At 41.4% G+C, this 27,501-nt stretch overlaps 1 protein-coding gene across 33 annotated transcripts in view; it reads left to right on the top strand.

Moving 5' to 3' along the window:
- The window catches only part of BNC2 (basonuclin zinc finger protein 2), a 462,557-nt gene that overhangs the window by 118,032 nt on the left and 317,024 nt on the right, over window positions 1–27,501 (top strand). For all 33 annotated transcript variants that reach the window (XM_051857628.2, XM_070052561.1, XM_070052555.1 and 30 more), the window contains one exon: window positions 22,007–22,132. In XM_051857628.2, coding sequence (XP_051713588.2) covers window positions 22,007–22,132 — 126 coding nt within the window. The remainder of the gene's footprint in view (window positions 1–22,006; window positions 22,133–27,501) is intronic.

Here is a 27,501-nt window from a genome sequence, read left to right as displayed (position 1 = left end):
GATTGTGGATTGCCTTCATAGATTTAAAATATATAACAATAAAACCAAATTATACATAAATGGCATTGTTAAGGATGATTGTTATCTTAAGATTTGTTTTTAAGTTTTGTTTAGTGTCGCTCCCCCTCTTCGTGGAGGAACGACACAGGACCCTGCGCTGTTCTTTTGTCTGCTCGGCCCTCCCCGGGTTTGCTGCTGGTTCTTCCCGGGTTGGCTGCCGTCCCTTCCACCTCCGTGGAAGGGCGGTTCCCCCTGGCCACTTTCCCCACTTCCGCAGGGGAGCGGCACACCGCCGGCCGGCTCTCTCGGGGGCTGCACAGGTGTTCCTTCAGATAGATGTTCCCCTTAGATGTTCCTGGTGCATGTTGTCTCTCTCCTCCTTTATAGTCCTCTTCACCAATCCCAACTCTGCTACCCACACGCTGAGTACGCTGCTCTCCTCCAATCAGGAGCAGGTCCTACAGTTTATTGGTTGAACTGGAGGCAGCTGTGTAGAAGCTGTTACCTCCTCTCCCAGCGCCATATTGTGGGAGAGCAGATGCATAGAATAAGTCTTAATTCCAGTAACTTAGTCTAGTCCGAGTTGCTCCCCACAGATCCCCCTTTCTTTTTATTTTTTTGGCGTTGATACGCGCCTGTCTTCGGTGCCCCGCGGCACACACTCTGCTCTGCTTGCTAGAGTTGCCCACAGGTGCTTACAAGCCCTATCAGTCAGGCAAACTGAATCCGGGTCCTCTCTTCGCCATGTTGTGAGGAGGTTTTTAGGCGCTGATGTGTGCCTGTGTTCGATGCCCTGCAGCGCATGCTCTGCTCTGCTAGAACTGCCTGCAGGTGCTTACAAGCCCTACCAATCAGGCAAACCGAATCCAAGCCTTCTCATTGCCATATTGTGGGGAGGCCTATTGGTGTTGATTCGTGCCTATCTTCGGTGACCTGCAGCTCATACTCTGGTCGAGCTGCCTACTGGTGCTTATCGCCTTACTAATCAGGCAGACCGAATCCAAGCCTTCTCATTGCGGTATTGTGGGGAGACTTATTGATGTTAATTCGTGCCTGTCTTCGGTGACCTGCGGTGCATAAGCTGCTAGCCGCCCGCAGGTGCTCACCACCTCCCTAATCAGGCAGACCGAATCCAAGCTCTCTCATTGCCATGTTGAGGGGAGGCCTTATTTTTCTCTATTTCTCTATCTCCGGGCATTCCTATCTCTCCCATTTTACTTCTTTCTGCCAGCATTCCTATTTCTCTCATTTTACTTCTAAACTTCTGTTTCTCTTATCCCTGCGGCATCCCGGCGCCCACCCCGAGGCTGCTTCTCGGCGCCGTGCCGCCCCGTGGCGGCTTCCCGGCTTTGCGCTGCTTCAGCCCGCACTTCTCTCATTTGCGCGGCTTCCCGGCGCCCGCCCTGCGGCGGGCTCCCGGCTCTGCGCGGCTTGGCTTCACGTGCTCCGCAGTCTCCACGCCCTTCGCGCCCGCACCACGGCCTTCGCGCCAGCCCCGCGTTCCCTATCTATTCACGCCCTGTGCTCTCTCTGCACGCGGCGGCTTCCGCGAGTCACACAGCGTAGCTTACGTCTCCGCCACTAGTATTCAATCCAAGTTCCCCGGACTAACCTGGCGAATTCCAACCTGGCGGCCCACGTCTCTGGTTCCAGATCTTCACCTCTTGCTCCCTGGGGTGACTTGAAGAATTCCAAGGTGGCTTACGTTTCCGCCTCGGCCTGCACTCGCGGCTTCATCCTCCCTAACATTTTTCTCTACCCGGTATGTTTCCCTAAGTTTTCTTCCAACAATATTCCTCCCTCATTTCTCCTGGCTTCTCCCCACAGTCCGTATCTGAGTCTAAGTTTCTTCTAGGTTTCACTTTCACTTTCAACCTGCAGTCCGTATCTAAGTTTCTTCTTGCTTTCACTTTAAATCCTAACTTCTTTCCCACAGTCCATATCCGAGTCCAAGCCTCCTCCAGGTTTCACTTTCGCTTTCAATCTCCTAGCTTCCCCGCCATAGTCCGCATCCGAGTCTATGAAAGCTTTCACTTTCGCTTTCAATCCTAACTTCTTTCCCACAGTCCGTATCCGAGTCTATGCCTAGGCTTTTGATAGCTTCTTCCAGCACCTTTTCTGTCCGGCTTTTCCCTAGGCTCTTTGCTAGTCTCTCTCTCCGGTATTTTCCCACTTCTTCTTGCTTCTTCCCTCCTAGGTTTCCTATCCGAGTCACGGCACCATTGTGTCGCTCCCCCTCTTCATGGAGGAACGACACTAAACCCTGCCTAGGCTTCATATCCGAGTCACGGCACCATTATGTCGCTCCCCGTCTTCGTGGAGGAACGACATAGAACCCTGCCTAGGCTTCATATCCGAGTCACGGCACCATTATGTCGCTCCCCCTCTTCGTGGAGGAACGACACAGGACCCTGCGCTGTTCTTTTGTCTGCTCGGCCCTCCCCGGGTTTGCTGCTGGTTCTTCCCGGGTTGGCTGCCGTCCCTTCCACCTCCGTGGAAGGGCGGTTCCCCCTGGCCACTTTCCCCACTTCCGCAGGGGAGCGGCACACCGCCGGCCGGCTCTCTCGGGGGCTGCACAGGTGTTCCTTCAGATAGATGTTCCCCTTAGATGTTCCTGGTGCATGTTGTCTCTCTCCTCCTTTATAGTCCTCTTCACCAATCCCAACTCTGCTACCCACACGCTGAGTACGCTGCTCTCCTCCAATCAGGAGCAGGTCCTACAGTTTATTGGTTGAACTGGAGGCAGCTGTGTAGAAGCTGTTACCTCCTCTCCCAGCGCCATATTGTGGGAGAGCAGATGCATAGAATAAGTCTTAATTCCAGTAACTTAGTCTAGTCCGAGTTGCTCCCCACAGTTTAGTATTCTTTTTCCTACCTGTGTGTTGTGAGGGACGTTAATGCTGATTCATACTGATACTGGTAATTTCCTTTTCAGTTTGAAAACTTACATTCTATCAAAATGATAAGATTTTACAGTAAAAAATCTGTTCAGTGTTTTTTCTGTCCCATAAGTTTTAAAAATAACTGAACTTTTCTGTGAAAGTCCATTTTAACATCTCTACAGAAAACATTCTGTCCCTGAACAAAGTAGGTGTGGTCCTTGATTTCTTTCTCTTTTGGGGGAGCTGGGGAGGACTTTTTGTAACTAATGAAATAAGTCCCATTTCCAGTTGCTGAGATTTTGCATGAAAATCCATCTTTCCTGTTTTGGAAATGCGAGATTTGGGCTGGGTTACCAGTTCAGTGATACCCTGTGCATGTCTCTGCAATGCAGTTTGGTACGAAGTGTAAACCAAGAAATTAATGTTGTATTTCACTATACATGAATTAGTTTCCTGGGATTTATCACTGGCAAAATCAGAACAAATTCCTTTAAGAGTTTAATAAATACAAATTTTGTGAAACATTTTTTTTTCCCGTTCATAGAAAAGTAAGTTAAATGATTTAGAAAATAGATATTTAATTGTACATCTGAGTATAAACAAGACAAATGAAACTTCAAAGCTTTTAAAGATGTACTTATTTGAAAGGTAGAATAGTGAGAGAAATGGGAAGAGAGAGAGAGTTAGATCTTCCATCTGTTGGTTCACTCTCCAAATAACTTTAATAGCCTGGGCTGGACCAGGTTAAAATCAGGATCCGGGAACTCCATCCAAAGTGCTTGATCCATCTTCTGCCTCCCAGGCACATGAGCAGAAAGCTGAATTGGAATCATGGAGTAGCCTCTGATCCAGGCTCTGCTGCCCTACCACATTAGCCCCATATTTAAGGATTTTGATTGTGATCATAAGATTGATGTATTGTACATTAGCTGCATATGAAATGGACAGATTTCATATACAGGACATTCAGAAATGGTGTGAATTCTCAGTGAAGACTGCTAACCTGAAAGACTTGCATGCCGTGTGCAATCAGCACAACATCAGCCCCCTAAGCATGCGTGTGTTTTAAGAACCTGTGAATATGGAACCCTCAGAGCAAAGGGGGAGATAATCTTGGCTTATCTGGATAAGCCCAAATATAGTCTCACAAATTAATAAAATTTGAGAACATTTTCTAGCTATCATCAGAAAGAGAGAAATTACTATGGAAGAATAGTCAGGGACAAAATTGCTCGTTTTGAAGGTGGAGCAGTGGGGCCATAAGCAAAGGTTACAGGCAGTCTAAGGAAGTTAAAACAGCCAAGGAAGTGGATTTTCCTTTGGAGCTCTGAAGAGGATTGCAGCCCTGCTGACACTTTGATAGCTCAGTGAGACCTGTGTTAGACTTCTGACCAACAGACTGAAACAAACTTGTGTTGTGTTAAGCTACTAAATTAGTGGTGATTTGTTATCATTGTCACAGAAAACTAATGCAACTGCCTTTGTATTTGTATAATTTGATGAAAGTAATTATTAGCAGCCTTTAAATCCTACAAAGGAATAAAAACTCTCTGGTTATATATAAAATATTAGTAATTTATATGACTTATTTGTGGATTGTTAGAATTAATTTTGCTTTTAAAATTTATTTATATGGGAGGCAGAGAGAGATCCCATTGGCTAGTGGACTTTCCAAATGAGAGAGAGAGAGAGGGAGAAAGAGAGATCCCATTGGCTAGTGGACTTTCCAAATGAGAGAGAGAGAGAGAGATCCCATTGGCTAGTGGACTTTCCAAATGAGAGAGAGAGAGAGAGAGAGATCCCATTGGCTAGTGGACTTCCGAGAGAGAGAGAGAGAGAGAGAGAGAGAGAGAGAGAGAGATCCCATTGGCTAGTGGACTTTCCAAATGCCTGCAATTGCCAGGGCTGTGCTGGAGATCTAAGCTGGAGTCAGGAACTCAATCCAGGTCTCCCATGTGGTTGGCAGGAACTCACTTGAGTCATCACCACTGCTTTTAAAAGTTCTAGTGCTGGCACTATACAAGGAATATAGTAGGCATTCAGTAATTGTTGAAAAAACAAGTAAAATGAAACACTGTTTTCATTAGGATGGAATTTTGTTAGGATGGAATTTTGAGGAAGTGAGGTGGGGAAACATAAAGGGAGCTGCTCTGTCAGGTCTGAATAACTGTCTCCAAGCTTTGACAGATGTTTCTCACATTTATAATTCTATTATGCATGACAGTTATGTTCAAGGGCTTATTGGACTAGAACTCCAAGGCATAACTGAGTCTATCTCCACCTTGTTAATCTGAGTACTAGTGGTAGCCAAAACGCAGTCGTGGTGGGGAGTTCCAGTCTTTCACATAATGGTTTCCTATTTAGAATTCAATTGACAAAATTCAATATACATACCATGTAGCAAGAGATTTAAGATCAGAGTAAATGCATATAATAAAAGAGGTAAACCTGCATGCTTATAAATAGCTTTTTTAGCTTCCATTGGTTAGTACAATGGGACATTCAATTAGAAGTATTTATTAAATGTTTGTACTAGGCACTGGGGATGTAGGTTCAAAGAACCCTGCCATATAGTGTTTATTGACTTACAGGGAGATAGAAATTAAACAGGTTAGTACAACTGCTGGGAAGCAGTATAACATACTGTAGGAATGGTTAGTAATCTGCTCTAGTCCAAGTAAAGAAACCAACTGTGCAGGCAGGGGAAGTTCAGGAAAGAGGAGGAGAAAAGGCTTAAAGCAATGAGAAGATAGCTGGAGCAGAGGGAAAATCTGTGATTGCTGTCAGAGGTTCTGGAGATAAATCTGGTTAGCTTGGTAGAGATCAAGTCTTTTTGGATCCTCTTAAAGGATTTTAGAAACTCAGCGGCCGGCAATCTGAAGAATGGACTGGGAGGAGTGAACGAAAGAAGCTGGAGTAGGAGGCAAAAGATGGTAGTCGGTCTCAGGATGGTAGCTAGGACAATGGAGAGTAGCTGGATCCAGAGGTATCTAGGAGATCTCAGAGAAGGATCTGAAAAATGACTGCATGTGGAGTGTTGGTGGGGCAGTAAGAGGTTGTTAAAGAAATAAAATAATCCTGTCAAGAAAATGATGCATTCTTAGCCACGTAGAAGAGAGACACAATTTATTATTGAGTAGGCATTAAAAGACTTTATATGTGTGTAAGATAGTTCAAAAGTGACTATAAGTTGAGGACAAAATCTCCAATAGTTTATACAGAGAAGCAGAACAAAGAACATTAACATCTCATCTCTTTGAGAGACAAAGAAACTGCCCCTTGTGACAATCTTCGGTATGTCTTATGAGAGACACTTGAGCTCATCCCAGAAGTTGGTTTTTACATATCTAGAGCTGATTTGTCACATGGCATTGGGAGTTTCTCTGCATTGTAAAAACAGGATATTGGGCTTAATCCTTTGGGAAATTTATGTTTGCTCCAAAGGTTAGGTTAAGGAGAGAGATTCACTATGTCTCTAAGGAAACACTCTTAAGAAACACAGGGAAGGATAAAATGGCCCTTTTTAAGTGGAGAAAATCACTCCCCAGTCTCCTCGGTGTGGATGATGATATTTACTACAGTGGGCACTTCTGGAGGAGCAGGTTTGGTGAGAGGTGGGTTTGAAATTCCTGATTGACACTGCCCTGAGGATCAAAGGAATGCATGCTGAAGGTACGGATGTGGTGTTCATCACTGGACAGAGGTAACTGAAGCCTGGGAATGGACCGGGCTACTGAGTGAGCAGGGAGGTGGGGTGAAGAAAGGAGGAGGGCTTGTCTTTGGTCCCCAAATCATGGGGTTAACATCAGTAAGTGGCTGACAAGTCATAACGCAGTGCATTTTTCTGGGTACCATGGTTAACAATTTAGGTCACCTCATCCTGAGACCTAAACTCTTCCCCTTGTGTGTTTGTCAATGTATTTTTAGATGGTTTCTCCTTCCTGTCCACGGGATTTCCAACAGTCTCTGAGTCTCCTGTTGACTGTTGTCCTGCAGCCATGCGTGCTCCTGATGCCCGCCTTGTGAGCCATTATGTCCGTTTCTGCAGTCTTGTTCTCCTTTTGAACTTTTGCTTATTTGAGAATGTTTTCCGTTGTTTCCAGACATAACTTAGATATTTATTCCTCTTCACAGAGTTAGGTATCCTTTTACTGGTTGGTTTATTTATTTGGTCTGGAATGCATCAGCTTTTGAGGCTATAGCCCAGATGCTTGGCCATGCTGAGAGAGTGGGAAATCTGTGGAGAATGGCTTTGTGTGGATTGGAAGTGGAGGAGAAGGGGAAGTATCTTGTTAGGAAGAAATACCTGGCTGTGGGTAGATGCATCTAATCATGTGCTTCTTGGGAAGATGCGTCTAATAATGATCCTGGTAAAGCAGTTACTGCATAGTGAATCAAAGGGAAGGCTTTTTGTATCTGTAATAAATTGAAAAATGAAATATAGGGAGGAAAGACCCCCCCCCCATCCACAAAAATATTTTTATTTCAAAGGCAGGAAGAGGGATAGAAAGAGATCCTGCATCTGCTGGTTTACTCCCCAAAATGCTGGCAACAGCCAAGGCTGAGCCAAGCTGAAGCCAGAAGCCTGGAACTCAATCCAGGTGTCCCATGAAGGGTGGAAGGGATTCAAGTACCAGAGCCATTGCCTGCTGCCTCCACGGGTGCACATTAGTAGGAAGCTGGATTGGAAGCAGAGTAGCAGGGACTCAAACCAGGCAAATGGGATGTGAACATCTCAAGTGGCAATTTACCTGCTGTAACAGATGCCCACCCTTACAAAAATGTCTTGATTTATGCTGAAATTTGGACCACCTTTGCCGTTTATTGTATTGGATATTTCAGTTTGCAAATTTGTTGGGTTAGGGCAACTTTTCTGGATCAGATTCCTATATTGGTAAATACAACATTTGTTGTAGGCAGAGGAAATTCTTACTGAGAGACACTTTTGCAACCGGAGGTTTGACAAATAAATGGGTCATGGTAATGTTGAGGGACATCTTTTCCTTTTATGAAGACTAGTGACTGGAGTGAAGTATGAATACAAACGGGAGTAGGTACTGACGACTTGAACCAAAATCTTACCAACTGTCAGTGTGAAATACTTGGTAGACTAACAGTTTTAATGGGTTTATCTTAGTTCTTCTGTTGTGAACGTGTCGGTTAATAATTTACCCTTCCCGAGAGGCAGACGCAGTAATCACACGCTGTAAGCAGGCACTCTGGGGCCTGTTGCTTTGCTGGAGCTCATCTTGGCTGGAGCCATGAGCCCTGTTGGTTGGGATACGAGTACCAAGTGTCTGTACTTTAACAAATGGAAGCTTGGGAGAACTAAATAAGGCAGGGACGTTTGGAGTGATTCACTTCAAGTGATAGCTAAAGTAATGGATTACTGTAACTACCCATCTGCTACCCATCAAAAGAACGTTATACACACATGCATATATATATATGCACATATATATATATATATTTCTCCTAAAAAGTTTATTTTGAACCAGGGTGGAGTTCTATATGGAGGAGAGAGTAGTGGTGGGAAAATAGATTATATTTAAAGAATATTTATGAAGCTTCAGAGAAGGGACAAACTGAGCTTGCTGATTGATACCTAGCATATGTTTTTATTGTCTTGCAAAATATTGGATGCAGCTGTGCATGCAAGACTTTCCCAATGGCAGTGTGATCATTAATGTCAAAAACCTGAGTCCGTTACTCCTTGCCATATACTTTGTTTTGATGCAGTAGTGAACACAACTCCACTCTAGATTTAAGTACTATTTATGTGAATTTTATTTCCCTGTTTAGTCACTGAATCATATTGTAGTGTTGGCATGGTAAGTTTTGTAATTTGTTTTCCTGTGGGAAGAGTGTTTTTCTTCTACCGAATGTTCACTTCTGCATACTTTTTTTTAGTTAGGAATTATGTCATTACCAAGATTTACAGTTATTTAATAATGATTTATTGTAGTAATTTATTCTGCCAGCTGTGGCACATTTTCAGTGGAATTTGTAAATCAAATTTATATAGAAATTTACCAGGACATGCATTTCAGGATTTAATAAAATATACTCTCAAATCTTTTTGAAGTGGGTAGTTTTATGCTAACACATTTGGGATTAAGCTTTACCTTAACAACCGTTGTTAATGTTCAGACTCTGTTTTGTCTTTCCCACACCATTGAAAATAGGAGTCTGTGAGATCTGTTAAAAATATAGTTTCTGGTCATCCACTTTGCTCCCCCACCATTAGTGTCATGTTATATTTGACCCGGGATGTTCACATAACGTTTGGCTCTGCGCAGTTCCGTAAGTTTTAACCACTACTAAAATGTGCATCCAGAATCCTATTGAGAATAGACCTAGCAGGTTGTGTTGATTTTGAAGCCCTAAGTATCAGATTCTCCCCCTGCTCCACCAGTTTGCAGAGCGCCCTGGCCACTCACCATGTGGAATACATTTAACTTTGGCTGAGTTGCCAACTCATACGCCTCCTGCAATTTCTTTGTTATATACAAATTCTGCAAGTTATTGTAGTTTCTTTTTTTTAAAAAAAGATGAGATTTTGTTGACTGGATAGTATGTTTATTTAGAAGGAGGAACAGTGCACAGGTTCCTGTATAATTATGTTTTTACAGAAAGAAAGCTGACCATTTCAGAGATTGTCTCTGAAATAAGGCATTTGCAAAAATGACTTTTTCTCTAAGATTGTATGAAAATTTTAGTTCTAAGATTAAACTACAGACTCATAACTTCAGTCAGCTGCTGTTTTGTGTGCAACAGAAGAAACCATCTCATTTGGTTTATTACTGTTTCCCGAACACCCTGACTTCATTGATCAGTTGTTTGGTTATCATAAAGACACAGTCTAAATGTGTCTTGATGCTGAAGTTTCAGGTGATATTAATCATATTTAAAGTAGTAGGCTGTGAGCTCTCCAAAATATAACGAAAGCATTTGAAATTGCAGCTGCTCATTTTTATAAAAGTTTGTATTTGTTTATGAAATTTAGTAAAATAGAACGTAATGAAACAAAAAATGCTGATACAGCTTAGCATCTGAAATGTTAATCCTTCCCATTTAGCTACTATTTTGGAGGGTGGGGACCCAAAATATGACAATGTGAATAAAGTTAAGTCTCTGACGTTATTTCTTAAAAGATATAGTTTCTAACAGTATTCTTAGAGAATACATTTTGCCTTCAGACTCAAATAACAGTACATTAAAAATGGAATAAACTTATCAAAATGAAAATAATTTTAAAAGACAAATCATTAAAATATAGCCATAGTATTGTGGTTGGGAGTGTGCCTTGAGTGAATTTTTATTTCTAGGAAAATTGTTAATGACTTTGGATATGATTTATGATTTTTCACAGTGTTTGATGTTCATTTTTGTTTTGAGAAAAATAAACCTGGTATAAAATAAACCCAAATGGCTACAAGGGTCAGGGCCTCCCATGTGGATGGCAGGGCCCCAAGTGCTTGGGCCATCTTGTGCTGCTTTCCCTAGTGCATTAGCAGGGAGCTGGATTGGAAGTGGAGCAGCCCAAACTCCAGGGAATTGGGAGCGAGAAAGATTTCTTGAATGAGATGAGAGAGACTTCTCCTGAGTGATTCCACTGCTGACTCCTCCGTACAGTACGGTGCCTTGTTTTCCTCAGAAGCACTTAGCACTACGTGAGGAAGAGATTGTGCAGACAGACAGAGGTGCTGCTTTTCCGTTCTTTAATCCGTTATTCAGGTGTTGACGATAGCGGTGTAGCAGGCATCTTTACCGAGTTCAAATGCAACAGGAGAGGCTATTTTACAAGTAAATTCTCATAGTACTGGACTAAGTTTGCACCTAGCAATGCTTTTTTTTTTTTTTTTAAATGTTGGGCTTACCTGGAAAAGCCTTTTAAATCATACCAACTTGAAACCTAAAAAATATAAAGCATGCTTCAGGGATAATGGATATGTTTCATCTCGCAGGTGAATTTTGACAGAGTGATGGTGAATGCTTTGAGAGGCTGGGATGGGCAGATCCGAAGAGTTCTGTGCTTATTTGGCAATGCCAGGAGTTGCTGCTGAGTGAACAGGCAACGGATGCTGCCCTAGACACATTTCCCTAGCTTGGGAGCTCCTCAGTCATTGTAATCATTCATTTATTGATCTGGTGTTCATTCATTCTGCTAAATTTCTTGAACACCCTCAAGTACGAGGTGGCAGGCTGAACATGGTAAGAGGGTCAGGGTGAGGGTGAAACAGGCATGCATATGCTTGTATCCTTGAGTGGGAAGCTTAATTGTCCATTAACAAAAATGTAAAATAGGGCAGGCCACTGTTTTGTCAAGAATATATGATGGTTAAATTAAGAGATCCTCAGTCTCGGTGCAAATAAGAAGGATTATTCAGTTGCAGAATTCTGGAAGATTCTAGAGCAACATTGGAAGATTTGAGAGAGCCCTTGTATTTGCTGATTGGGCATGCCAGGCATTCTGGAGGGGTGCCCATTCCCATCCGATATGAATAGGTCATCCCCTTGTCAAATATCTACACCATGGGCAGCACGTCTGTCATTCCAGGCAAAAGCAGTGGGTACCGGAAAGGAAGTGAGAGGGGCAGCCCAGAGGTGAGTGGCAAAGCCTTGTGTTGCTGGTTGAGCTGCCAGTTAGGAGAATATAATTTTCAGAAAATATTTTAGATGGATATTCTTATTTTTTAAAAGATTTATTTATTTGGGAGGTGGAATTAGAGAGGAGAGGGGGAGGAGAGAGACAGATAGCTAGACATATCTTCCATTTGCTGGTTCACTCCCAAAAGGCCACAAGGGTCAGGGCCTCTCAGGTGGGTGGCAGGGCCCCAAGTGCTTGGGCCGTCTTGTGCTGCTTTCCCTAGTGCATTAGCAGGGAGCTGGATTGGAAGTGGAGCAGCCCAAACTCAAACCTGCACCTGTGTGGGATGCTGGCATCACAGGCAGCAGCGTAACCTGCTGAGCAACAACACCAGCCTTAGAAGTATTTTTACTGTAGATAGCAATGTACTGGCCCGTCTTTCTGTGAAACTGTACAGAATGTACATGATTAAGGCTTAGTCTTAGGAGTGCCCTCCTCCACCATTCTCCTTCCATGGAATTCTTAGTTTTCTTTGACTTAGTTTGCTCCCTCAAAGCTAAAACTCATTTAGGCATCAGTTCTTCCAGAGACTTTAAATAACAAAAAAACTCTGAAAAACTGTTTTCTCACGTTTGCCTAGTTAACCCCTTGTGTTCTATGAAAGACTGTCCATTTTCTGCTAGTACATACTGTACTTCCTTATGTTTCAAGGCAGAATGGACAAATACAACACCAGCAGATGTCCTAGCTCTTGGATCTTCTGTACCTTCTAGGGAAACATTAGAATTCAGGCAAATCCCGTAATCGAGCACTCCTGCCTCAGGTATCTCTCTCTTCTGATACAGCCTGCATACTTTTCCTGGATGAAACACAACTTTCATTATTTCACTTTTCTGTTCAGGAACTGAAAGTCCAATTTTTAAGGTTTCTGCAGTTTGCCTGTATCTTTTCTCTGTAAATTCATACTTTTCATCTACCTAAGGAACAGTGCTTTCTTATACTGACTTTTATTGTGCTTCCCTGCCCATTTTATTTGCTGTCTTCTCTTTGCCTTACAGTAAGTCTCTTTAACCCACGATCTACTCATATCCCTCTTTTGGCCAAATTGTTTGCACTCCTGGAAGTATAATAGCTAGAAACACATGTAGTGACTTGTGGCATTTCTGCTGTGGTAAGAGCATTTATTTACATCTTTCATTAACCCCATGTGCTTATAAGTCTCTCCAACTACACTGTAAGTCAGGTGAAATTAGAGGGCCTGCTCTTAACTATTAACACTGTGCTAACATGAGCCCAGTAGAGATCCAGGCAAAAATGGTGCTTTGAGCATCCAAGGAAGATGAAGCAGTCTGCAGGCTTAGACACTGAAGGTCTAAAGCTCATCACCCTCAGGTTTTGCTCAGGTTTTACTAAACCTTAAAAGTATTTGGTTGTTTGTTAAATTTTTCGTTGTGTTAATTGCTAGTACACACACATTGTAAACAGTGATAAAAGAGTATAGAGTCTAATACAGAGAAGACAAATTTCCCATCCCTCCTCAGAGGCAATCTCTGTTTATTATATTCTTAAAAGTATATCTGTAGGCCGGCGCCATGGCTCAACAGGCCAATCCTCCGCCTTGCGGCGCCAGCACACCGGGTTCTAGTCCCAGATGGGGCACCGAATTCTGTCCTGGTTGCCCCTCTTCCAGGCCAGCTCTCTGCTGTGGCTCGGGAGTGCAGTGGAGGATGGCCCAAGTACTTGGGCCCTGCACCCCATGGGAGAACAGGATAAGTACCTGGCTCCTGCCATCGGATCAGTGTGGTGCGCCAGCCATGGCGGCCATTGGAGGGTGAACCAACAGCAAAGGAAGACCTTTCTCTCTGTCTCTCTCTCTCACTGTCCACTCTACCTGTCAAAAAAAAAAAAAAAGTATGTCTGTAAACAGCTTAACATAAATAGAGAAGTGTTTAGGACCCCTCCCGATTTCCCCTCCTCGCTTCCCTGAGCCTCTCCTGCCTTTCTACATGAATGGTAGTGTACTGTATTTACTCTTCTGCATCTCACCTTTTACTCATGATTTTTTTTTTTTTTATTTGAGAGGCAAAGTAGAAAGAGAGAGGGAGAGGTCTTCCATCTGCTGGTTCACTCCCTAAATGGCCAAAACAGCCAGAGCTGGGCTGATCTGAAGCCAGGAGCTTCTTCCGGGTCTCCCATGTGGGTGCAGTGACCCAAGCACTTGGTCATTTCCACTGCCTTCCCAGGCACATTTGCAGGGAGCTAGATCAGAAGTGCAGCATCTATGGCACTGCAGAGCCTTAACCTACTATGCCAAAGCACGGGCACCATTCTCATGATTTTTAAGAAGTGTATCTTGGGGCCAGTGCTGTGGTGTAGCAGCTAAAGCCGCCACCTGCAGTGCTGGCATCCCATATAGGTGCCTCTTTGAGTCCCAGCTGCTCCACTTCTGATCTAGCTTTCTGCTATGGCCTGGGAAAGCAGTGGAAGATGGCCCAACTGCTTGGGCCCCTGTACCTGTGTGGAAGACCCAGCAGAAGCTCCAGGCTCCTGGCTTCAGATCTGCCCAGCTCTGGCTGTTGCGGCTGTTCCCGCCCCATCTCAGGGCAAATAGAGCTCCCAAGCCCTGAGAAATTTTGAAAAGTGTCTCTAAATATTCATGGAACTTCTAAATGAAAAATTACAATTATCAGTAAAATATCTTATAAAAACATGGGCTTATATGCAGCACTTTTTAAAGAAAGAGTTTATCTAAAATGGTAGATACCTGGAGAGGTAATTCAGGGTATTGGGATGAGTACATGTTTTGAAATTGAACAAACTTAGTCATGAATTCCCACTTTGACATTTATTGCACTTTGACATTTAATGCACTTGACATATGGCCAAGTGACTTAACTCTTTTAACTTCAATTTCCTTATTTGTAAAATGAGGATAATAATACCATCTCATAGGACCTGTGAAGAACAAATGAGAAAATATTTTATATTTTGCACAGTACCTGGCATAAAACATGTGTGCCATAAATTACAGATTAACATCTCCCGGACTGTTTGTCTATCTAGAATGATTCCTTAAGAGCTCAGAATGCTGCCATCTTTTATAAAATCGCATATATAATTGTATCTTGTATAAAGCCTCCCACAGTGTCCTGTACGAAGTAAGAACTTCACACGTACGCAGATTCAGTTCTGTCGTCAGAAGCCCCAATCTCTAGAAAGAAATACGAGGATATGAACTTGGTCATATGTGCCGTGTGAAGATGCTCTCCTTAGCCGAACATCAGAATCTCAACCTGTGTGCTTGTAAATGTTGTAACACTTTGTGCATTGGGGTTGCACAGGAAAACTCTGGTGGTCTTATTTGCTTATTACTGTGGGTAAGTCTTCCCAGCATGGCCCGTTTCATGTTAACCAATGTGAAGTCATCTTGCTTATAAAATTCCTGAAAAGTTGACCAGCTCTCACCAGTCAGTAAGAGCAGCTTTCTTAAATTAGTGGATTCTCAGCTGTCTTGGCCATTGCTTTGAACTTCAATCTGAAAGGAGTTTGGGAGACCCAAGTCCTGAAAAATGGTCCAGGATCTTCCCTCAACTCATTTTTTTTGACTTTGCCTCAGTACTTGACTATACAAAAACAGTCCAATAAGATTAGCTTCCTAGAATTTTTTAGACAGCCTCTGGTCTCAGGCTATGGAGGCCAAGGGGCTCAGGCTTTATACTTCTTGTCTTGCATATTCAGTATTAACACTTTTTTTTCTAAAAGGTCTCCCCTGGTTAAAAGCAAATATATTTGCAAACGACTGTTACTAAAGTAGCTGTCACAATGCCCATGAATGTAATTGTACACAAGGCCCTGATATAGTTTATTCGCTCATTGTATATATATGCACATAAGTACATATATATGTGTGTGTATAAATATATATATTATATATACATTACTAATATAAAGTTTAAGAAAATAAAAAAGGGAATGTAATGCATTTCAGTGTTATTTTCATCAGAGATAGTGATAATAGAAGACGTCTTTGTTACTAGGCATTTTATTTAAATATGACTTTCATTTATATGTGAATGAATTCTTCATGTATTTTAGATGAATGCAAAGTGACTTATAGGGCATCTCACAAACTCAGATGGCTGTAGTGGTCGGGCAAATAATGGAATTGAAACAAGCAGGCAGGGTGTAATGCAGTGCAGAGTGTTGAGACTGCCTGTCCAAGAGCACGTGCTCGCAGGAGAGCTTCTCTGCTGAATGCTGTTGTGAAGGAACACGGGTTTCTGTCGCCACATCTTTAGTCCTTAGCACCTCACCCTTTGCTCCTTTCTCCCTGTGCCCTGGAAATCCACATTTTAATTCAAAATGTCTTGAATTTTACATGTTGCCACTAATTAAACACACATGCACATTCATGCACACTCTCCTAGGGAGCCAATCAAAATATATCTGAGGGCCAGACTTAGAAATCTCAAAATATGTCTGTGGACTCCTAGTTGGGAATCTCTTTTTACACATGTAAATATAAAACAACAAATGTTTATTGAGTGCTTATGTGTAGGGACTCTTCTAAATCTTTCACAGTAATCAGAATAGTTCCTCTTCATAACTGTTCAGTGGATTAGCACTGTTACTTTCATTTGAGATGAAGAATTTTGACTAAGTAACCTGCTTTAGTTATGTGATTAGGAAAAGTTTCTTCAGGTATTCAGACCCGAGCAACCTCTGCAGATTTGACCTCTAGGATTTCTCTCACTGCATGTGCTAGAAGCATGCACACACACACAAAGTCTAAGTAACTGAAGGTAAAGGCTAGGTAGAGACTATTGTCTAATATTAGCTCCATAGTGTAGGGTGCTAGGATTTGTGCCTATGTGTGTGCTTGCTGTAATGAAGCCCTGGAGTACTGTATGCTTTCATACTGTATAAGATTTTTCTGATAAAGCTCAGTGAGACTATGTAAAAATTTCACAGGGAGTTTCTATTTCTTTTTGCTACAAACTAGACATCCTGAGCTTTGGGGCCAACATTGTCTGTGTCCAAGGGCAAAAGTTCTCTTTCTTCGCCTTGCCATATTTAAACCCCACCCGTGGAAATGCTCCAAGTCCTGAGTGATGATCACTTCCTCTGGGCAAGTGTATGAAGAATAAAAGTAAATCTAGCAGGAGGAATAAATCCCAAAAGACAGTGATAAGTACTTGAGGTCAGAGACTGCGTCTTTTATAGTTTGTCTACATACCAAGCTCATTAATATGAATAATCATCTTAGCTGTAGTGGTTGTAGTAGCAAAAATAATATAAAAGAATGGGCTTGTCCTATGTTTTTACATCAGCTTCCATTATTTCTAGGATTTAGGAAGGTCTTGTTAAGAGAGTGATGTGAAATCAAGTCAAATCAAGTCTCATATTTCTCCTTTATTTCCATTTCTTTTTCCTACCCATGTAATTGTTTTTTCAAATATTCTTCAACTGTAAAAACTCCATCTCTATAGGGGTAACACTAACACAGGAAACAAAAAACAGGGTGGGAAAAATTCTATATATTTATCCATTTAGGTTTTCCCTGGTGGGATTCTGGATTACCCTTTGACATCATAAACCTCTTTACAGGTTATTCACTTGGTGTGGAATGGGCACGTGGTGGGGAAGAGCCCGTTCCTCTAGCAGGATTCTTCTTAACACTCTGCTCTGTACCCTCTAGTGAATGGAAAGAACCCCAAACTTTCATTTTCCGGACTATATCTCAGCCCCTGGCTCCTGCAGAAAACCAGTGTGGTTCAGATGTGGGATGGGAAGAGTGGTTTGCGTTGGCATCAGCCTTGCGGGTGCTTTGGGGCTGGCGCACACACAGCTGTGGGTTACAGATGCTTGCTCTCCGGTATTAATGTGGCCAACATGCGAAACCATGGCACCCACAATACTACACAAAGGTCCACGCCTCTGATAGTTGGAGAATTAACTCCTGGCTGAAGAAATTCCTTCCTCAAGAGCTGGAATATGTTCTAGAACAGAAGGTCCTCTTTCAGAGGGGTGCGCCTGAGAATAGAATGCTTGATGATACTGGACTGGGCACCAGGGACTGTATCATGGGGTTGTCTACAGCCTTGGGAGCTTTAACCAAAAATAGAAAAAAAAATGCAACTCTAACCCTAACATTCATAAATTCCAGATTCCAGACTGTGCATGCAGTAGGAAGCTTGGACACTCAAGTCATTGTGTAGTTTCTCTGGAGATACCAAGTGCAGACTGTTAGTGGTAGTTGCTATCTGGGCTGACTCAGGGTGTGTTAAGAATGCTTCCACCAATTTTTTGTTTTGCTGAGCTGTGTCCAAGGATGGTAGATACAAGAGAAAGGAAACAAGCATGGGATTAGGTTAGGTATTGCTTTCTTTGTAAGTTCAATAACTTGGACTGTTTGCAGGGCCTAGGGATTTTTGTTGCATCCTACTTAGGAGACCTATGCTTCTTTCTAATGGTGCACTTGAGAGAACTGGGATATTTCAGCTAGTGAGATAGTTTTCTCACTCAGGTACAATTTCCAGTGAAATAGTAGCTTATAAGTATCCAGAAGTTAGTTTATTGACTCTTATTGCACTTCTGAGTACCTAATAAATAATTTATTAGTCTGATGGATATGTGGCTACCTAACTATGGGGCATGAAATATGCACTGTTTTTCTAATACACTGAGGGAAACCTGTTTATAAAGTATTTAGTATTGGTTTTATAATGCACTGTTGACAACTGGAGACCACAAAGCTCAAAGATCAATGTCATTTTGGCCCACAGTATTAATGCTGCTTTATAAAGCTCTGTGACAGGTTGCTTAGACAGTGGTCCCTACTGTTAGGAAGGCAGCTGTCCAGGCTGGCAGGCCAGCAGATGAATGTCTTTGTCCATGTCCCTGAGATGACGGCTAATACTGGCCAGGTGATGGAGTCCATCGATTCCTTCTCCTGGAGAAGGACTCTGGATGAGAATTGCAGGGTTCTGCTCATGTAGGCCTTGTTAATTGGGCAGAGAGTTGGTGTGGCTTTGTATCTGGAGACAGGAATCAGGCAACAAGGAGTGGAACTTGGCTCTCCTCGGCTCTGTCTCGTGTGTTAACGTAGTGACATTCTTCCACATCACCTACTCCTTCATTCAAATCTCATAAGTGACATAGCTTAAAGTATTTTGATTTTTGTGCACCTTGGGGAATTTCCTTAGCCAGGAATAAATTCACAGACATTGAAAAACTCTACATAATAAATGTTTAGAATTGTGGGATACTTAAAGATTAAATAATTTCATCCAAATTCAGTTCTCAGTGTTTCAATTTTCTGTATGAGAACCACCCGCTAAGGGAATGCGGTATAACGACAATGATTTATAATGTGCTATTGCCTATTAGGGAGTATGTTTTTAGAATGAGGCATTTTTCTCTTTGCTTTAAGAACTCCTTGCTGGTTCTAAGTATTCCACTTCCCAAACTGGGAACGCTGAACTATATTTTCTTGAACCCAGTTGAATTGTTATATCTCATGCAATTTTAAGAACCAGGGTTTGAGTTCTTTCTGCTGCATGCTAATTCTTTTATTCATTCTTTATTGATCTAGAGTTTCACTTAACCTCATCCTATTGGACCAAACCTTTTCTATGCTCTTGTGATCCTTGATTTCAGCCTTTTTGCTTTTCTGGATGATAATTTCTTCTGTATAGCCATCATTCATTGAGCATTTACATGGTTGCCCCATGACTACCAAAAATTTATATACTCTGTGTCTTTGAACAGATGTACCATTTAGTATAAGAAATGGGTACTAACTTGATTTTCTAACATAAATACTCTTTTTTAAAATTAAGATTTATTTATTTATTTAGAGGCAGAGTTACAGACAGAGAGGGAGAGACAACGAGAAAGGGCTTCCATCCTCTGGTTAACTCCCCATATGGCCGTAATGGCTGGAACTGAGCAATCTGGAGGCGGGAGCCAGAAGCTTCTTTGGGTCTTCGAATGAGTGCAGGGGTCTGAGCACTTGGTCCATCTTCCCCTGCTTTCCCAAATGTATCAGCAGAGAGCTTTATCAGAAATGAAGCAGCCGGGACTTGAACAAGCACCCATAGGGATGCCACTACTGCAGGCGAAGGCTTAACTATGCCACTGCACCTGCCCTAACATAAGTACTCTTAATACATATATTTCTTAATCACAGAAGTCTTTCTTTCTCTGTTACCTTTAGTTTCTGATAAAAAGTATTTTTTTTTCTCCCTTTAAGGGCACCCTTTTCATTTGTATTCTTGATCACATTCTCTCCTAGGACCCTTCTATATAATTTTCCCTCTGGCTTAGATCTTCAATATCCTTTCCTCTGTTGGCATCATCCCCTTTGTCTGTGATTGACTCTTGTTTCCCTGTAGTGAAAAGCAAACTGTCAACTCACCAACACAGCTTCTCCTAGGCCTTGCTAACTTTTCAGGCCACCTGTCTCTTCCTTTACCTGCTTTCTTTGCAGAATTTCTCCAAGGAATGTTTATCTTTCTGCTTCTTGTCTTTATAATTCTTAATTCCTCTGGTATATGGATTCTATGTATCTGTCAGGCTACTAAGATACTTCACTTGTGATATATAATATAAAATATTTCAGCCACAGATATATGTTGAGAATGGTACACTGAATACCTGTTTACTCAAACTTAAGATCTGATAAAGTACAAACACATCTGAAGCATGTTGGATCCCTGTTTAAATTCTGTTGTACCAGACACCGTCAGTCCCTCTTACTACCGACCCTGCATTCCTTAGCATCATTTTGATTTTGGTGTTTATCATTCCCATGCATTTTGTTTTGTTCTTATTATTTACAATTCCATTTGGTTTTGGTACACCCTAAGAATAGTAATTTTTTTTAGAACGTTTAGAAGTCTTGACCATCCTACCTCCTGTAAACACTGTCTTCCCTTATTATTCAGAACATTGGACAATCATGATGTTTCTGTCAATATTGGATCTTCTGTCTTCTCCCCTAATAATCATGTGTGTCCTGCAAGATGCCAACCTTGGGCACCATCTGTTCCTCTTGTGACAAGTCTGTGTCAATGGCTCTGTGGTCTTCTAACTCCATTATCTGTTTCTGAACCTTTCTCATTGCCTAGTCATCCGCATAACATGCTGTACGACACCCCCTCCCTCTATTTCTACAAATCACCCATCCCCACCCCTGTTGATGGGAGCCTTGGTGTCATCATCCACTCTTCTCATTTGTTATCAATATCTTGTCAATCATTCTTGTCTCCTTGATTAGTTATCCTCACAGTATCTTTTATATTTTATTCTTCTTCCCCCAGCCCAATTAAAAGCAGTCAATTTACCAAGAGCATTCTAATAGCTTCCTAACTGATTGTTTCACTTCTTTTATACATTAGTAAAACTTATAGGAATATAGTAATGATCATACTATGTTGCTATTCTGAAGTTTTCAGAATTTTAATAGTTGGAATACTTTGCAACTCTTCACGATGGGGTACAGGACCCGCCTATTATCATTGTGCCTGGTGACCATCTGTCCTGTCATTCGTTCTTTATTCTGGTCCAGTGGTATCACTTCTTTAGGAATAGTATTGGTGCTTCAAGCCAGAGTAAGGGCTGTCTCAGCGTAGAAGCTTTCTTTTACCACACTGGCTGGAAGGAAATCTCTTTTCCCGGGTCATATAGAGTTCCTCTGCTGTTTTCTCTTATCATGTTCTGTTTTTATTAAGATGGTGTTGGTTCATGGTTTATCTTCAGGACTAGACTGTAAACTTTTTTTTAAAAGAGTTTTTGTTTAATTTTAAAGCAGAGTGATAGAGACAGAGAGGGAGATCTTCCATCCTCTGGTTCACTCCCCACATGGCTACAATATGCCAGGCTGGGCCAAGCTCAAGCTAGGAGCCCAGAATTGTATCTGGGTCTCCCACATGGGTGGCAGAGGCCTAAGGATTTGGGTCATCTTCCATTGTTTTCCCAGGTGTATTAGTAGGAAACTGGACCAGAAGCATAGCAGCCAGGACCCTGTATTTGGATATGGGATACCAGCGTCCAAAGTAGTGGTTTAACCTTCTGTGTCCCACCCCTGGCTCCTAGATGTAAACTTCTGTGCAGAAAATATAAATGTGTCCTAACATTTGTGTTACCCATAGCATCTTATCAAGTTGGGCCTTGACTAGTATTCCCTAATGATGGCTAAAAATATTTAAGATGACTCTATAATTAAAGTGAGAAAAAAAAAAACAATAAGAAATTGAGCTGTTCAGGACAAAAGCATATCAATTATCAATTAGCTAATTATTCAGTTATTCTCACTTGGCTGCGTTTATTTTCTCCAGGGTTTATTTATTTAACTGTTGGCTGTTGTCAGCCTTAGAAACTGTTCCCTCTGGGGGCAGAATGTGTTTGGGTGGTCAGAGGAGTTTATAGCTGCAGTTATGTTTTGTTTTTTAATCTGTGTTGATGTATGCAGTGTTTCTAAGTGATGCTGTCTGTATGGTATATGTAATTTCCTCTCCCACTCTCTCAACAGGCACGCTTTGTGCCCACTCCACCTCCGCGTAGCCTTGCTTGCAAATCAGAGGACAGGCTTAGTGAACAAGACTGGCCAGCACCTTTCAAGGTCCCGTGCTACGGGGTTGACACTTCCCAGGCTGAGGTATGTTGTCTACATGTAAGTCACTTGGACACACTGATGTGCTTTCGCTGCATGGTTATGATGTCTCACCTCATTACTCTCCCCCTCCCCTTACTGTCTTTCCCACTCATCCTCACTCCATGACACTGCGTACTCACTCGCTTCCTAACATGCCTTACCTCGGAGGAAATTGCCGCAAGCAGTAGATTAGTGGGGGTTTGCCCAGTGATTTTTACTGTGATAAAGTGTCTGCCCTATTTTGACTGCTCTTCTTCCCACCCCTTCTTTTTCTTTTCCTTTATCTTTCATAGACAGATCTCTGGGAATCACTTCTTGTTATCAGTATTTTTAGTAGTACCAGAGTACTGTTAATAATAGTGGTCGTAAATGTTTAGAACTGAAGTGTGACATACATAGAGAACTGTGCACAAGTCTTAAGGGTGCTACAGCCTAGTAAATGTTCACAAAATGAACACATCGGGCCCCCCAGTTAGATGGACACATTGCCTATGCCTAAAAAGCTACACTGTACCTCTCCCCAGACACTGTTCTCCACCAAAAGTAATCACTATTCAGACCTCCTAAGCTACCTGCTATTTTTTCCTATTTTAAACTTGCTGTTAATGGGGTTTTTGTCATCTTCAGGGTTTTTTAATTTTGACAACAACCTATAAGTTCATTGAAATTTTCTTTGTTTCAACATTTTTCCATTTAAACAGGTATATTATAGCCTGGTTTTATAAAGATTTTTGAAATTTTAAGTGTATGGTTATTTCACTTTTTAAATTTACTTTTTAGGTTATGCATTGCCTATAAGGGTTTCTCAGTGATAATGTTGCTTTTTACCACTTTAAGGGTGGTAATGGATTTTTAAAATAATTTTGTAAAGTGTTGAGCCCTGTCCTGACACACTTTTTTCTTGGGTGTTCGTGAATCTCAACTACCCTTTCTGAGAGTAATTTACACTATTATTAAGACTTCTTTACTGGGCTGCAAACTTGCTGGTCCCTAGACATTATAAGGAAGTAAATTTTAAAAAATAATATTATCTTTACAATCCTTACAACTTTCATAGTCATACCTAAATACTTAATACATAAATACCTACTTCGTCACCCCACCCTCAGTCTGTTTTTTCATATTCCTTTACGGAAAGACACGTGGTTCTGTCTTCTAGAAGATTTTCTCATAAAACACCGACTATGGCTAGCATAGAAAGAATCCACTGTCACTGTTTGCACCTGAGAGGAGATTAATAAAGTCACTTTTCTATTTTTAAACCAAGATAGGCAAAATGTTTGATCTTTTGTAGGCACAAGTTCATGCTGACCTCAGAAGCTTTTGTGTCTGCGATTGTCATGATTCTAAGTATTCATCATTTTCCTAACATTTTTTCAACCATTGCAACTACCACACCCTACCCAAATCTTTAAAAAAAAAAAAAAAAACAGGTTTTTTTTTTTTTTACACTTTATCAAAGGATTATGGCATTTGGATATCTCCTTGATGTGTTTCTATGAAGTGGAGCCCCTGATTAGGCTGTCAGCAGATGTGGTAGCATGTTGATTGTTCTAACAGGTACAGAGAGAAGTGTCAACCAGAGTAGTTTCTCCCTTTTGCTCTAGAAGGCTGAAGCCTTTAGGTACTGTTTGCACAGGGGGCTGTGATTTAAACCTGGGTCCTCACTATACCTTATGTTAAGGAGCCTGTTCCCTCTTTGTTCAAGGTCACATAATGATGTTTTCAGTGTTTATCGCTTTCTCACTCAGTGTAGATGACTGCTTTTTGGGGAGTGTAATAGCTATTACTTTTTGTCATGTGCCTTGATGTGGTGTTCCTGGGAGTGAGCACTAGAGTTTTTAGTGCCCACAATACTTTGGCAAAAAACAAGCTGAGCAAAAACTGCATGTTATATTTACAGCTTGCACCATGGGCTTGTCCCCTGAAATCTTCAGGCTGTTCTGGCTGAGGCTTCTATATGTTGAAATGCCCAGACCAGGCTGCCAGAGCCATGTGGAGAGGGTGAGGCTGTTGTGTAAATAGGAAAGGCACATGAACAAATCTCACACACTTTCAGGGAGCAGAGAGCGTCCAGTCTGGAGACTGACAGGCAGAGATGGCAGCAATTTCTTTCTTTTGTCATTTAAATCTATAAAGATCATTAAGTGCATTTTGAATTAATTAACCCATAAGCTGTTAACCCAAAATAACAATTCAAGTTTGTTTTTTTTTTAAGATTTTTTATTTATTTATTTCAGAGGCAGAGTTACAGAGAGAGGGAGAGACAGAGAAAGGTCTTCCATCCGTTGATTCATTCCCCAAATGGTCACAATGGCCAAAGTTGGGCTGATCCAAAGCCAGAAGCCAGGAGTTTCCACCAGGTCTCCCACATGGGTTCAGAGGCCCAAGCACTTGGCTTATCTTCCACTGCTTTCCCAGGCCATAGGCAGAGAGCTGGATCGCAAGAAGAGCAGCTGGGACACAAACCAGCGCCCATGTGAGATGCCGGTGCTACAGGCAGAGGCTTTGCCTACTATGCCACAGCACAAGCCCCAATGACCCAAGGTCTAAGAGAAGAGGCAGTAGAATTAGATGTCTCCTAAGAAGCAGACTTAGGGGTGGGCATTAGGCACAGTGATCATTGGGATGCCTGCCTCCCATACTGGAGGGTCTGGGTTTGAGTCCTATCTCTACTCCCGTGCCAAGCTTCCTGGTACTGTGCACCCCTATCAGCAGTAGGGAGGGATAGCAAGTCATGGCTCAAGTAGTTGGGCCCTTGCCACCCATATTGGGAGATCTGGATTGAGTTTTTGGTTCCTAGCTTCAGTGTGACCTAGCCTGGGCTGTTGTGGGCATTTGGAGAGAGACATCAGTGGATAGTAGATCTCTCTCTGTCTCTTTGCCTTTCACCTGAATGAAATAAAAAAAGGAAGACTTGTAGAAGGACATAGGTGCATAGTTCAGTTCATTCACAAATAGGCTGTTTCTAGGTTAGATCCAGTAGTTGGCATGCATGCATCATTTTGTAATCTGAATTAAAGACCGCTGCATTCAGGTTAGGCTAGATCACCTAACAAAGTGAAACACAAAGAAAACTTGTTCAATAGGAAAGTAAAGTTTCCCAGGTTCCTTATAATGTTATTGCAGGAATCCCACTGGTATACTGCAAAAGTTTTCGTGATCATCCGACTTCACTGCCAGGGAACACTTGGCTGTTGGAAGAAGGGTGTTTCTTCCCTTATAAGGGTGGTAATGGAAAGGAAAGTAGGAGCCAGTTTGGAAATGCAAGGATTTAGATGTAAAAGATAAGTGAATCTTAATTGTGCAGATGAGTGCCTTCGTGAGCACTCACGTGTTTGTATCTGAACTCTCTTAAAAGCTCCAGTTTAATCCCCCCTCCTTCCTTTACCCCAAACATGCAGGCTAGTAGAGTAATATTTCATCTTTTTGTTCATGTGTGGGTTTTTTTTTGGGGGGGTGCTGCAAACTTTTTACTGTCCTCCCATCAAATAACATATGTGAGTCCAGGGAAAACAGGCAGGTTATATGATGATATAATTATTCACAAAGGGAAAAGCTGAGTTGAAATTATTGTGAGTTTAACTTTTTGTCTATTCTTTATGGGTGAGTTGAAAAACTTTTCTCCTTAACTTCACGTAGAAAATGAAACTTTACATAATAAAGCAGGGATGGCAGATTTCACAAGGGAAAGAGGTTGCTGTCAGGGTTTTTACTCAGAAATATGGAAATTTGGGTGGATTATCTGTTCAGAGGAGGTTTCCTTTATTAATTCTTTCTCCTTTTTTTCACTTAAGACATCTGTTAACATTTCACACAGCCCAACAGATGTTGCAAAGCAAGTCCCATACTTTGTTCTCAAGAAAAATGACATTTCCTCAATTGGTTCTCCCACCTCTGTGACTCAGTCTAGCCTGGTGCTTCTGCATAATTTGCATATATTAAGTTATATACCTTAATTCCTTATGAATTTGTAGCTGCAGCATTATTTTTTATATGGTGAAGTCTGATTTCCATTGGAAGCTACATCCATGTTTTTCTAGAGTTAAGAGAAGGCAAACATTTTAAAACATATCCTTTGAGGATGGCAACCTGATTCCACATATAAGATAGGCCAGCCTATGTTATAAACATTTTTTCCATAAAATAATTCAATTATAAAAGCCCAAGTTGTTTTTCCATAAGGAAGTGCTGATTGTCATGCGATGTGGAGCGTCATTTTTATTATTTTGGCAAGAACAGGGACAGTTTTGTCTTGACAAGCCATTAGATGAATACCAGCGTGTGTCACATGAAAAACCACTGATCTTTAACCCAGCTCTGTACTTAACCAAGCCTTGAAAATGAATAGTGAATAAAAGAAGAGCAAAGGCCAGTTTACTGTCATTACAGATTACAGAATCTGTTAACAGCTGCTGAGCTGAACCAAGGGAGTTACAGGTATTGTTCTGTGAACCAGCAGAAGTCTTAGCAGTGCTGCTTAAACTGTGTACATAAAATGTACATTTATTTTATATGTGCTTCGGATTTACATTGTTGGAATAAATAACTAGAAAAAAGTCTTCATTTTCTCAGTGAATATATGCCTTTATCACAAAACCATATGTATTTACATAGAACTGTCTCAAAGAGCAGTTTCTGTGCCCAATTACAGAACTTATTTTGGGAAAGCAGTGTACTTTTAAAGAAGCTACACATTAAGTTGGAAACAAAAAAGTACACAATATTTCTCCCTTTCTAAAAACAGTAACAACACAAAACAACAACAAAGAACAAACCACTCCACAAATGTACATCGTGCCTGCAAATTCCTTGGCTTACTTGCTTCTCCAGCTATCAACTGTGGGTAATTTTTGCCTCAAAATGTGACTTTTTTTTTTTTTTTAGGAAATAGAGGAGAAAACCTGACATCTACTTCAGTATCCCGATATTGAAAAGATCAGTAACATTTTAAAACAGTCAGTTGTGGGAATTATTGCTTACAGAGCTAACAAGAAAGAACACACTTTCTTACTCTGCTGGTGGAATTGCATTGTGCCTCCCTGTAGTCTTGTTATCCCACACTAACTGAAATGCAAATTCTCGGTAACTAATTGGATCTCATTGAGGGTACATGCACAGTGTGTAGTTATATGCAAAAAGGCTTTAAAAAGTAAATTTTTCCTGTAATTACAACTTTTAGTTGCTATCCAAAACATGAGGTTCCACAGCATAGGTTCAGAATACAGGCATCAGATTTTTTAATAGATTACTAAAAAATGTGAATATATGAATATGAAATGCATAATAAAGTGCCAGATTAAGAATTATAGGAAAATATTTAATTACAGCAGACTAAATTAGCTTTTATTTAAGTTGTGTAAAAAAAATTT

Source organism: Oryctolagus cuniculus, chromosome 1 (genome assembly GCF_964237555.1).
Source record: "Oryctolagus cuniculus chromosome 1, mOryCun1.1, whole genome shotgun sequence".
Taxonomy (NCBI): Eukaryota; Metazoa; Chordata; class Mammalia; order Lagomorpha; family Leporidae; genus Oryctolagus; species Oryctolagus cuniculus.
The sequence above is the reverse complement of the archived record's forward strand: the minus strand, read 5'-3'. Positions and strand labels throughout refer to the sequence as shown.